Genomic DNA, 13,522 nt, shown 5'->3' on the forward strand with positions numbered 1-13,522 from the left:
GTAATTGCCAACTATACTATTCATCGCATATTTGTTGACACAAGGAGCTCGGTCAACATTATTTTCAAAAAGGCCTTCGACTAGCTCCAGATAGATCGTGCCGAGTTACTATCGATGACAACGCCCTTGTAAGGATTCACGGGCAACGAGGTCTAGCCAATCGACCAAACAAAGTTGGCCATATCACTCGGAGAGGAGCCACTCCGGAGGACTCGGACTACGAACTTCATTGTCATAGACGCTCCCTCCGCCTACAACGTCATTTTGGGGTGGTCGACCCTCAATGAGTTCCGAGCGGTAGTATCAACTTACTACCAGAAGATCAAGTTCCCGGTCGAGGATCAAGTCAGAGAAGTCAAAGGAGACCAGCTCATTGCTAGATGCTCACTACAACAAAAGTGACTTTCCGCAGCGCATCATCAACGACGTACAATTAAAGCACACCGTTAATAATCATTTTTACGGCGTGCACAATTATGTGCGCTGCGAATAGTATAATATTTATACAAACGACAGCGTGCAGAAAAAGTACGCTGTCAATAAACTTTTCTACGGCATGCAGAGTGTGCTGTTAAAACTTAATATTAATGGCATATGGAGCGCGCTGTTAATAGTTCACTACAATAAATATGACTTTCCATAGTACGTTATTAACGACGCATGGTTAGGGCATGTCGTTAATGATAATTTTTACGGCGCGCTCAATTATGTGCGCTGCGGATAATATTATTTTTTTATAAACTGCAACGTGTAGAAAAATATATGCTGTTAATATTTTTTTTTATGGCATGTAAAATACATTGTTAATATTTAATATTAACAACACATTTTTTAAAATATAAATATTAACAGTGTGTGCAAAATGCACTGTTAAAAATTAGAAAAAATGTAGTGCTTTTGTAACCCAATGTACCACACCAGAATTAATTCATGAAACCCTTCCTATGACGCCGCCCATCCCTTCGCGCCTTTGCCTCTGCCCAAAACCCTATGCACGCCACTGCCCTGCGCGACTTCGACTTCGTCTTCCTCTCTGCCCTTCGCCTCCTTCGTCCCTAACGCTAAGGCGACCTTCACACTACCCTCGAAGATGAGAACGAGGAGGAGGTGCCAAAGAATGGGGAGGATTTCGATTTTGACGGAGCCGTGGCGGAGAAGGCAGCCGGCGCGATTGGGGTCAAATTAGGGTTCCATGGGAAGGGACAGGGAGAGGGATTGGGTGATCGAACTCATTGTTCTCTGGCTCCTTCCTCAATGCCAACGGCCAGTCGGACGCGGTCGCGAAGGTGGGCCAGATCTACTCCCGCGGTCTCCTGCCTCAGCTCATCTCCTTCACCCTTTATTACCCAATGCAACGATTCCTATAGGCTCAAAACATCATCAACCCCATGGCCGTCATCGTCGTCGCCGTCCTCCTCTTCCATATCCTCATCTCCTAGCTTGCCATCTTTGTCCTTGACTTCGGCCTCCTCGGCGCCTCCATCACTCTCAGCATCCCTTGGTGTAGTGGCTGTTATATGGAGATGGTCAGGACCGAAGCCAAGTCCGCTCGGAAGACTCCATGGATGGAGGTAAACACCATAACCGAAAAACCTCCTAGTTTAGTTTATGAGGAGAAGGAAGAAGTGCAAATACATCCGAGTCGAGCGGAGGCCACAACTTTTATAGCATCTGACTTGGGAGCCAAACAGAAGGCTGAGCTGATCAGATGCCTTCAGAGGGACTATGACGTCTTTGCATGGTCAACACACGAGCTGCTCGACATCTCCCCGAGCGTCGCACAACACGAGTTCCACGTCCGACCGGGTGCTCATCCGGTTAAGCAAAGAAAGAGGGACTTCAGCGCCGAGCAGAATATCATCATCTGAGTGGAAGTCGAGAAACTGCTTGAGGACGGCCACATACGCAAGGTCCAGTTCCCGATCTGGCTTGCAAATGTGGTGCTCGTCTCCAAGCCGGGCAATAAGTGGCGGGTCTACATCGACTTCCGTGATTTCAACAAGGTCTGCCCAAAGGACTTCTACCCTCTCCCACGGATCGATCAGATGGTAGACTCCACTGCCGGGTGCAAGCTGATATGCATGCTGAACACATATCAGGGATACCATCAAGTGTCGCTCGCCAAGGAGGATCAGGAAAAAGTCAGCTTCATCACAGCTGATGGCATTTACTGCTACAACGTGATGTCGTTCAGATTGAAGAACGCTGGAGCTACCTATCAGCCCCTGATGAACAAAGTATTTAGAAGGCAGATCGGCAGGAACATGGAAGTGTACATTGACGATATACTCATTAAATCTCTCCGAGCCACTGATCTTTGCACAGATATCAAGGACACTTGCCAGACGCTGAGGACATACGAGATCAAGTTAAATCCGAGCAAATGTCTATTCGGCGCAAGGAACGAGCGCTTCCTGGGGTACATAGTTACCGAGCGAGGCATCGAAGTAAACCTAAGTAAAGTGAAGGCGCTCCAAGATATGCTGCCGCCCAAAAATTTGAAGGAAGCCCAGCGTCTCACTGGGCGGATAACCGCACTATCTTGGTTCATCTCCAAGACGACCGACCGGAGTTTGCCGTTCTTTAAGATACTACGCCGACCCACCAAATTCCAATGGGACGAGGAGTGCGACCGAGCCTTCGAGGAACTCAAGGCATATCTAAACTCTCTGCCTGTATTGGCTAAGCCGACTGTCGGCAAATCACTCCACATCTAATTGTCCTCAACCGAGCATGCTGTCGGCCCGGCGCTTGTTCGGTAAAACGACAAGGAGCAACCCGTGTATTTCCTAAGTCACATATTAAAGGATGCTGAATCCCGCTACACCAGTCTCGAGAACCTTGCTTTTGCCTTAGTACTTGCCGCTCGGAAGTTACACCCATACTTCCTAGCGCACACGATCGTCGGAATGATTAATAGTCCATTGGGAAGGGTCCTGCTCAATCCAGAAGCATCCGGGCGGCTGATCAAATGAACAACGGAGCTCAGCGAATTCGACATTCAATATCAGCCTCGAACGGCCATCAAAGTGCAGTCCTTGGTGGATTTCATCACTGAGGTGGAAAATCTTGAGTCAGAGGCCACCTGGAAGATATTTGTGGACGGATCATCCACTCGGTAAGGAAGTGGGATCGGTATACTGCTAATATCCCCTTAGGAAGAACGGATGCACCTGCCCGTTCGATTGGACTATCGGGCTACCAACAACGAGGCCGAATATGAGGCACTCATAGCCGGCCTGCAGGCCGCTCGACACGTCGAGGCAGGCTGGGTCCTCATCCATTCAGATTCTCAGTTAACCGCTTAATACTCGGCTCAGATTCTATGCAGAAGCCTTTGCAAAGCTGAAAGCCAATTTTCGGGAGGTAATCATACAAAAGATACCCCGATCGGAGAACTAGGCTGCAAGACGAGTTGGCTAAGCTCTCCAACTCAATATCACCAATCGTCATTCAACAACCGATCGAGCAGGTATCCCTGGTGGCTCACATCGACCGTATGGAGGGACTCACCTTCCCCAATGACTAGCGGACGACACTAGTGGAGTTTTTGAAGTCCGGAGCCACACCGACCGATCGGGAGGAAGCTCTCCTACTGTGGAAGAGAGCTGGTCGGTTCATCCTTATTGGGGATCAGCTCTATAAGAAAGCCTTCTCCATACCTCTACTAAAGTGCGTCAGAATGGAGGATGCTGACTACATATTATGGGAGTGCACCAAGGGTCTTGCGGAGGACATCAGGGTGGCCGTTCCTTAGCCAGGAAGATCCTGCTTCGGGATACTTTTGGCCGGTCTTACAGGAAGACGCCACTCGGACAGTGGCTTACTTGCCTGTCCTGCCAGAAGTACCACAACCTCTCGCACCACCTGACCGAGGAGATGAAGGCGTCCACAGTCTCTTGCCCGTTCGACCAATGGGGCATGGACATCATGGGGTCGTTCCCCATGGCGACCGGACAGTAGAGATTCCTACTCGTGGCGGTTGACTACTTCTCCAAATGGGTCGAGGCTGAGCCGCTTTCGAGAATAACCAAACAGATGGTTAAGAAATTCATTTGGCAACACATCATCTATCGGTACGGTATTCCACGTCGACTCATCTCGGACAATGGAAGACAGTTTGTCGGACAACAGCTTAGGGAATGGTGCGAGGGGTACGACATTCAACAGGCCTTCACCTTCGTGACGTACCCCCAAAGCAATGGGCAGGCCAAAGCCACCAATCGGAAGATCTTATGGATTCTTCGGGTTCGACTCGTCTATGTCGGAGGAAGTTGGGTGGACGAGCTTCCTGGCGTGTTATGGGTGATCTGCACTACTCATAAGGAAGGGACCGGAGTAACCCCATTCCACTTAGTGTATGGAGGCGAGACAGTTGTCCCCGTTGAGGTGGGAGTAGAGTCCGATCGGATACAGAGCTACTATAAGGACAACGCCGAGCGGAGGCAGTTGGAGCTGGACTTGGTCGACGAGGCATGAGCTAAAGCCGCCGTCCGATTGATGGCATACTGGCAAAGGATGAAGCAAAACTACAATCGACGAGTGATTCCTAGATCGTTCCAGGTCGGTGATTTCGTGTGGAAAAAAGTTAAGACGGTTGGCGATGTTTCCAAGCTTGAGGCCCCCTGGGTTGGGCCTTACAAGGTCATTGAGAAGTTTTGGTTGGGCGCCTACTACCTGGAAGATGAGGAAGGATGATGACTAGAGTGTCCACGGAGCGCAAACCATCTCCAGCCGTATCGAACTAGATAAAAGGTGCGTCGTTGTAATTAGTGTCTTGTACTTTGCATCTTCCGTGCCCTCGACATGCAGGACTAGAATAAATACAAAGAACTAGAAAATTCCTGTCGAACGGTAAATCTTCACCAGCCCGTCGAGCGGCAACGTTAAACCCTAGAGTTGAGCGGCGACTATAAACTCGAGTCTCCACCTTTGATTGAACGACGACCTTAAACTCCTGCAGCCAAAGACTGTCGAGTGGCAACGTTAAACCTTAGAGTCGAGCGACGACTATAAACTCGGGTCTCTACCGATGGTCGAACAACGACCTTAAACTCCTGCAGTCAAAGACCATCGAGCGGCGATGTTAAACCCAAAAGTCGAGCGGTGACTATAAACCTGGGTCTCCATCGACGGTCGAGCGGCAACCTTAAACTCCTGCAGTCGAAGATCGTCGAGCGGTGACATTAAACCCTAGAGCCGAGCGGCGACTATAAACCCGGGTCTCCACCGACGGTCGAGCGGTCACCTTAAACTCCTGCAGTCGAAGATTGTCTAACGGCGACATTAAATTCAAGAGTCGAGCGGTGACTATAAACCCAAGAGTTGAGCGGCGACTATAAACCCAAGGGTCAAGTGGCGACCTTAAGCCCGAAGCTTCATCAAATCTTCATACTACGACTATAAACTCAAGAGTTGAGCGGCGACCTTAAACCTGGGAGATATGACTAACGAATTTAGCAGTAATGAGAATGCGAGCGAAGCGGCCCGTTCGGGACTATATAGTCAGACACTTGGAGACAAGCAAACATGCGAAGAAGAACTGCCAAAACACTTCATTGATAATGGATAAAAGTCTGCCAAACGACAGTTAAACAAGCACTCATAGCCAATTACATATTCACTCCTCACTCAATGTAGTCAAAGGCTTCGTCGGGAATGGAGTTGAGGAGCTGGACGTAGTCGACAACGTTAGCGGGCAAGACTTCTGGAAGATGGTCATTTGCCATTAGCTGGATGATCGTTGCGCCGATGGCCAGCTCAAATGAGTGGACGATCCGTGTGGTTGCCTTCTCTAGAAACAGGGTCGAGAGCACGTATGCCTGTTTCATGGTCGTAAAACGGCTCAGCTCAGCGTCCTGGTAGGACTTCAGCGTCGCACGGGAGGCTTCCAGAGAATCTTTAAGAGCTTGTACTTACGCTTGAAGCTCAGCCTCCCAAGCTCAACTAATTTCCCGCTCGGCAACCAAAAAGTTCTCTACTTTCTTGAGTTTCTCGGTCAAATTCCGAGCCTCCTGGTTCTTCAGCTCCAGGTCATTTACGGCATGATTCTTCCTAGTGGTGGCCAGCTCAATCTTCTTAACATAGGTTTTTACCTGGGTCTCGAGCCGACCCATCATGATTGCTCGATCAGAGGAGGTCTTCTACTCGGCCTCTAGGAGCTTCTTGGTTTTGGTCAGTTCGGCCTGCAGCTCGGCGGTGGAAGGCCCTTGGGAGAAAGAGGCTCCACCAGAAATCTTCAGCTTCTTAAGCTCCCCCTCCACAAGTGTCAGGCAATTGCATACCGCCACACTCTCCACCTAGTACTGCATCCAAACGGAAAGACGTTAGTTCCGAGCGAAGGTAAATCATGATTAAATCCGAACAGAAAAAACTTACGCCCGTGGCCATTTGCATACGACTGTTGCATAGCAGACCGGCAGGCATCATTGCAACACGCGCTCTGGCCTCCTCCCACACCTTGGCGAGTGGCCCACGGATACAATCTAATGCTCTGGAGTCTTCGACTACTCGAGCTCTGCTAAAAACTCGTCCGTCGGAAGGTGGATGATCGCCGTCACCGATCGACGGTCGCTCGGGGCCGACTGAGCAGACGCTGAAGGGTCGGATGATTGGCCGGCTGAAGCGGGGAGAATGCCGGATCGAAGAACCCTCCACCGAGCTGGAGGAAGAGACGTGATCGGCTGAGCCGCGATCGTGGAGGCAGATCGGAGGGGGTCCAATCGGAGGAAACAGTCTCCACGATCTCAGGAGCAGTTGGAGCAAAGATGCCTATCCGCCCGACCGAGCATATCCTTGAAGCTGCATAGCGGGAAGGGGTGGTTGCTCGGCGTTTCTTTCACCGAGTCAGAGGAACGTCACCGGAGGACCCTGACCCCGATCCTTCTGCTCGAGCGACGGGCTAGGACCTAGTAGGTAGCAGATCCTCTGATGGCTTTGTCTGGGGTGTTTGATCAGCGGCACCCTCTCCTTCAGTCTGCACCGCCTCGCTCTCGCCTTCATGAGAGCCAACCGGGGTCAGACCGAGTCTGTCCATTTCCTTTGCGGCAGCTGCCTCGATCTCGGCCCACTTGACCTTCATCATTCCGACGGCTAGGGAGCGTATCATGATTTCAGCTGCAAAAGAAAGAGAGAATCAGTTAGACTCAAAAGAAGAAAGACAAGGGAATTTCATTCCTAGGCTGGTCGGGAGCTTCGTTCGGATCGGACTCAGCCCGAACGCATGTTAGCCGCGCGAAGATAGTCCGACCGAGTCTTATACCTCTTCAGATCTGGCAGAGGTGGAACTCCGACCTGCCATTGGGTCCGGAAGCAAGGCAGTTCGGGGAGTCGCAGATAGAAAAAGTATTCCTTTCAATGCTTATTGGAAGTTGGCATACTGTCAAAAAAGACAAGCCCTATCCAAGACTGGAAGAGAAAAGTACCCAGCTCGGATTGATTGGGATAGTAAAAGAAGTGGAACACTTGAGGAGTTAGCGGGATGCTGTGCACTCGGAAGAGCACGACCACGCCGCACAAAAGGCGGAAAGAGTTGGGAACAAGCTGGGCGAGCGGAATGCGAAAGTAATTACAGACTTCGATTATGAACGGATGGATAGGAAACCGAAGACCGACCACGAACTGGTCTCGGAAGAAACAGACAGTGCCGGTCGGCGAGTCATTGTGCCGATCGGATGGGGTAACCAGGACAATTTCGTGGTCAGACGGAATGTTGAAGGCGTTAATAAGGCTCGCCGCTTCGCCCGCATCAAACCTGGTCTCCATGGTGGTATACCAGAGACCAGGGGCGGGATCAGCCGGGTGAGAGGAACTGGCCATGATCAGAAAATGAAAAAGCAGAAGGTTCGATAAAGATACTACCGGACAACGCAGGAAGATGAAGGCCACAGAAATAGAAAGAACGACGGAAGATCAGGCAAGAAGGAAAGGCTTACGGGGAAAGTGAGTGCGATCGCCGCTAGAGGAGGCTGAGGATCGACGGAGCACAGGTCGCTAAAGGAATCGTCGGCGATGAGTGGGAAGGGAATAGCAAGGTGAACAAGGAGGAGGAAGCGGAGGCTTTATAAATATCGGCTCGACCGACCGGAGCCGTTGGATCTAGGGCACAGGAACCAAGGCCCAGATCCGACCGTTGAATTCGAACTGCCGCATGTCCCATCAACTCTGATGCTTCGATCGGGCGGTGACGGCAGCGACACCACGTGGCACTCACCTACGGTGTGACATTTAATGGGCATCATTATTACGGCATGGGCACGTGCTCGGCCTTAATGACGGGATTTGCATGAATTCCGAGAGGATTCCAGTGACGTCAACCTTGACCACGTGACCCGCACCCTTCTAGAGGGGCCAGAGGGAAAATCTCCAAGTGTAGATTCTCCGATCGTCGTTCGGCCCACGAAGAGCAATCATACGCGAGCCAATCGGGATTTAGCCAACACATATGCTGATTGGGAGCCAGCCAGCACATCGACTGAGCGCCCAATCGTCTACCGAACTAGTCCAGTCAGTCGGACTTACGACCTCCTTCAACTAGACTTGAGGGGAAGACACGTGATCCGATGGTAAAATGGGGCCCGCCCTGAAGAAAGTCTTGGGCCACGTGGAAGGTCAAAGTCAAAGTGGTCAACGCTCCGAGTGGTCGGCCGAGCGGCCGACCAACCGTCCCGATCGGACGGGAAGCACCCGAGTCCACATCGTTATAGCTCGGTCAGGTACTGAGCTTCCGACGCTCAAAAGGCTCAAGCATGGAGGAATGAAGGCCGAACGACGCTCCCGCTTGGCTGAAGGGGAGACGCAGCCCTGACCCGATAAGATAGGGTTTCCTCGCTCGACAGGATGGAGCTAAGACAGCGGACCATTAGCCGAGCGGGCATCCTGCTCGGCTCGCCAATGATGTGACCCGAAGGGTATACTGGCCGAGCAGCCCTCTCGCTCGGCCCGATAACGGACAAAAGGAGTCGGTGGCCGTATCTTCCTAGAGACTCGCGTCACCGACAAGCGGCATGGCTGGCAGCATGGTCAGACAAAGAATCGTACAGTGGAAGCTTCCACTATCACATCAGGGATATGTTCGGACTGTTAAGGTATGGTGTCAAACACGCTTTTCTGACACGTCTTCTCCAGGTATGCTTCAATAAGCGTACACACCCCCCGGGAGCCCTATATAAGGACCCCCAGACTTCAACGAAGGTATGCTCAATTCATTACTGTAGCTACAGTTATGCTCCTTACTCTGCTTTACTTCTTTGCTGCCGGTAACCTGACTTGAGCGTCAGAGGGTCGTCGCCGGGAACCCCTTCCCGGCTCGGTGCTAACGACTTATGGTTGTAGGTCCACGTCATTTGGAGGTCTACACTCAGTCAACAGGAGCGCCACGTCCCCAGCAACCGTCCTCTCGAGTTTCGGACAGGATCAGTTGGTTTTGTAACTAAGAGTAATATAGTAAAATATTAAACTAGGTTATTCATTAAAACCTTCAAATAAATAAGTTTTTGTTACATTACCTATATTGAATCAAACAACATTTAGTTATATTTTATTCCACATAATCTTGGTTATATGATGACTTGATAATCACATAACCAAAGTTATACATGATAACTTAAACCAAATGCATCCTAAGAGTATACTAGATGTTTAATTTGATAGGTATGAGGATATATATTCGAACTCATATAGATATAAGGATGAAAGTTAAAAATTTGATGATGGAGATAAATATAATGAATAGAGATGAGGATAAAATATATAAAATTGGATCGATTGACGTGCCTAATTAAAACTAGCTTACAAAATAATCTTTATTCTATTCTGCACCACAATTATAGGTTGGATGTAACATTGGAATGTGGACTCGAGGGAAATTGTAGTATATCTAATACTATTATAGAATTATAGGAGCATTGAGACAGTGTATAACAAGAAAATAATTATGAGTTGGGAGCCTTATCAATAAAAAAAGAAGTGATTTTTATCCTATTTCAAAGTGATTTTTTATCCTCATTAATACATCTTAACCATTAGATTTTAGAGAGATGGGCTAATGATAATCTCTTGTAGAACAAAATGCAAAACAAATATATAAATATTAGCTAGATAAAAAGAGTAATTGCTAAGATATATAAAAAATTTAAATTTTTAATAGAGAAACAGAACTATTGGGTTGGATTTAATAAGAAGTTGGGATAGATTAATTATGATTGAACTTGTCTTCAACTATTATGGGTATTTTTATCAATCTCACACAACAATTAAAGCATGGTCAAAATACTTTGAAATAGCTTGACAACTTGAATGTAAAGATTAAGGCCAAAAACATCAAAGGCAAGAAGCACCACCAAGCCACCTCTCAATAGCCACCAGTGCCTCATGGGGCATGTACTCAGTCACAGTGTGGCCGCCACCCTGTTCATGACAAGGATTAAAACATTATTCATTTTTCTTATTTACTTTAATTTGCATGTTCATGGAAAAATCTCAAAGAGATCAAGATTTGTCACCCTGAATGTGGCGAAACAAAGGTTGTTTTCAAATTCTACAGCATACCTGTTCCAAGAACAAAATGAGAACAAGATGAACAAGCTACTGAAACTGATTTTGGTTTATTAAAAAAAACTGACTGGCTTACCCAGCAATGTTGCCATCAACCGTCCAGGGATGCCATTTGTTGATGACAGAGTAGTTGAATGATTTCAGCCATTGGAGTTGTCCAGTGTATGGAAGCACCAGGTCATGATCCCCACTGAAAAGGATAAAAACAAAGAACAACCTCTTTAAATCACCAAAATTATTCATCTCAAGTGATTCAAGTTTATGATGTGATTACTTGTAAATGAACCCTTTGTATCCTTTCTTTGTTAGGTTCAAATGATACTCCATGGTACTCAACACCGTTCTCTCGTAGTTTATCCGTTTCGTGCATCTAATCCATTGCCCAGTCACTTCCCTCTGCAGAACATGAGTCAAAATTATTTTTTCGAGATGATTGTAACAAAGTAGCCCATTGTTCTACCAGTATAAGAACACTGCACTTACAGGAGCAGCGTTTACGATTTGTCTTGAATTTTCAGATTCAAACAGTCTTTCTGAGGCTAGTTCATAACCCTGTCAAGAACAATCTGTCAATGCTACCAAAGAGTTTTCCTGGAAAGCTACTGCAAACATTTGTTGTTCTCTATAAATTGCTTACATGGCACTCTTCATTAAAGGGACTTGCACCATGAATGTCCTGGTACATCTTGAGAGAATCATGTTCATAGGAGTCCATGTTCACTGCCATGTCGAAATGGCACCGCAAGCAAAGGACATGGTAAGGGTTGATACTTTCAACGTGCTGTAGCAAAAGAGTAGTGCATATTGTGTTACATGTAACAGTGCAACAGACCTTATAGAACAACAAACAAGGACCGAAACTTGACTCACCGACTGAAAAATTTCCATGTTCTTCAAGCAATCAGGATCGTCGTTGTCAACATATTTGCCTTGGCAAGAACTAGCCAAGTCCTGACAAGAATTGAGAATGAGTTGATTGGAACTGCATTAACAGTACCATAAATTGCAACAAACAATAAAGGCACCTGGTAGTGTTCATCTGAGATTAGCCCTATTCTGTTTGCAAATGGCACCACAGCACTTCTTTCGGAGTCGACATCGTATGCTCCATTGCCTATTGAGTAGCCCTGTGAGATTTGCGAGAGGAAAAAAAGTGGCTTATGTTTTAGTATCATAAGAATGCATAAAGGTGAGGAATCAAAGAATTACAGTATAAAAAGTAATGTCAGTAACATAACCTTTAAGTTTATCCTTGGTTCTTTACCGGATTCTATTCCTGAAATTAGATAAATACGCCTTTGTTAAAGACAAAGGAATGAGATTAAATAGCAAGCAACATGAATAATCACTCAAAGCACTGGAAGAGCAAAGGTTCTATTTGGCTGGATCATTTTCTTCATATATACCTTTTGCAATTTCTTGGGCTAATGGTGGCACAATGACACCAGTATACGAGCAGGCTGCCAAAAAAAGAGGATTGGGAAGGAACTCAGGGTACTCAGAATACCACTGCATATATAGAATGTGTTAGTATGTAGAAACTATTTGGGATGAAATGATAATTAGATTATTTTTTTGGCCAAACCTTTATTAGAAAATCATACAAATCAGATACTGTTTTATCATCGTTGGTAATATAGTCATCGGCGTTTTCAGCATATGAGTATCCAGTTCCTACTGGGGAATCCACAGAAAGAATGCTAGAAACCTGCGAAACATTTAGCAATATTAATTGATATTCTATAATTCCTGTGGTTTCTATGCTTCCAAATGTGCCCGAAGCCAACAACTCAGTGATAGAATTATGAAACCCCAACAAATTCATTGTGTTTTGCAATGGAAACTTGAATGAAACATGACAATTGGTTGGGATTATATGATTTGTAGTGGCAACAAAGGCGTGGATTATATGATTATATGTTTGTGGTGTTCTAAAAAGAAGTAATTGTCAATAAGATAGGAAGGATTGCCGAACTTTAGTATCACTTTGCACACTCCAAATTGAGGAGTTTAAAAAACAAAAATTGAATAGTGGACAACTAAATCAAATAGTACCAATTTTACAGTCTAAAGAAATAGAACGTGTCTAGTTGACGACATGACTTTTTTTTTTTTTACAAAAGTCACAAGAGAAAACATATTGGTACCTTAGTCCATGAGTAGGGACTTAGCCTAGTTTTCGGTTGCTTTGTGTAGTGAAATGTATCAGGCACTACCTCAAAAGGACCTGAAACAAGATAACATTCAAGTGAGTGAAGAAACCAACATATAGAGAGTAATCCAAAAATTCATAAATGCGAATGAAATGATTGGTATCAAAAAGTTATTATATATGGAATGTGATATAATATCACAAAATGAATGCAAATAAACTAAAGATGTCTTACCAACAAGATGTGCAAGTGCATCAAGTCCAGAACAACCAGGGCCACCTGTTATCCATAGTGTTATTGGATCTTCTGAAGGATTTCTTTCTGAAGTAGCAAAATAATAATACATATGTCTCTTATGTTCTTCATCTCCTAAACCTATGTACCTACTCAGTATATCATATAAAAAATAAACGAATGTGAATCGAATAGAAACAAATGAATAATGGAATCCAACAAAAGAACAAGCATTTTTTGAGGGGTAACGATAGATGATAAGACAAAACTGATTGCTTTTTGCATCTTACCCGGCATAGTGTTTAGAAGGAAATTCACCATCGAATCCAGGAAATTGCTTCACCTCAGCATCAATTGGTGCTCCTCCAACAGAAATTAAAAATAACAATAATAGAATAAGAGTCACGAGAACATTTGATACCATGATATCTTTTGATCTCTTCTATACTCTAATTCTTCATTTAAATGAAAATAGAACTCATCCGATGAAAGATGCAAGTGTTCTATAGTGAGAGGTAAGAAAAAAAGGGAAAGCATTTACATCTATCAAAACCTACCAAAACCAAATGTTTCGGTTTTTT

At 46.1% G+C, this 13,522-nt stretch overlaps 1 protein-coding gene across 1 annotated transcript; it reads right to left on the minus strand.

Annotated features, from left to right (window-relative positions):
• Positions 1 to 10,320: 10,320 nt before the first annotated feature.
• LOC122019486 (serine carboxypeptidase 1-like) lies at positions 10,321 to 13,365 on the minus strand. Its single transcript, XM_042576948.1, has 14 exons — positions 13,232 to 13,365; positions 12,942 to 13,090; positions 12,702 to 12,781; positions 12,140 to 12,262; positions 11,961 to 12,063; positions 11,793 to 11,830; positions 11,580 to 11,681; positions 11,425 to 11,505; positions 11,192 to 11,335; positions 11,038 to 11,106; positions 10,829 to 10,950; positions 10,631 to 10,744; positions 10,503 to 10,548; positions 10,321 to 10,407 (listed from the first exon to the last, which is right to left on the minus strand). The coding sequence occupies exons 1-14, from the start codon at positions 13,363 to 13,365 to the stop codon at positions 10,321 to 10,323; spliced, it is 1,392 nt and encodes a 463-aa protein (XP_042432882.1).
• Positions 13,366 to 13,522: the final 157 nt, after the last annotated feature.

The sequence above is a fragment of the Zingiber officinale genome, chromosome 9A (assembly GCF_018446385.1).
Source record: "Zingiber officinale cultivar Zhangliang chromosome 9A, Zo_v1.1, whole genome shotgun sequence".
In the NCBI taxonomy this organism is placed as follows: Eukaryota; Viridiplantae; Streptophyta; class Magnoliopsida; order Zingiberales; family Zingiberaceae; genus Zingiber; species Zingiber officinale.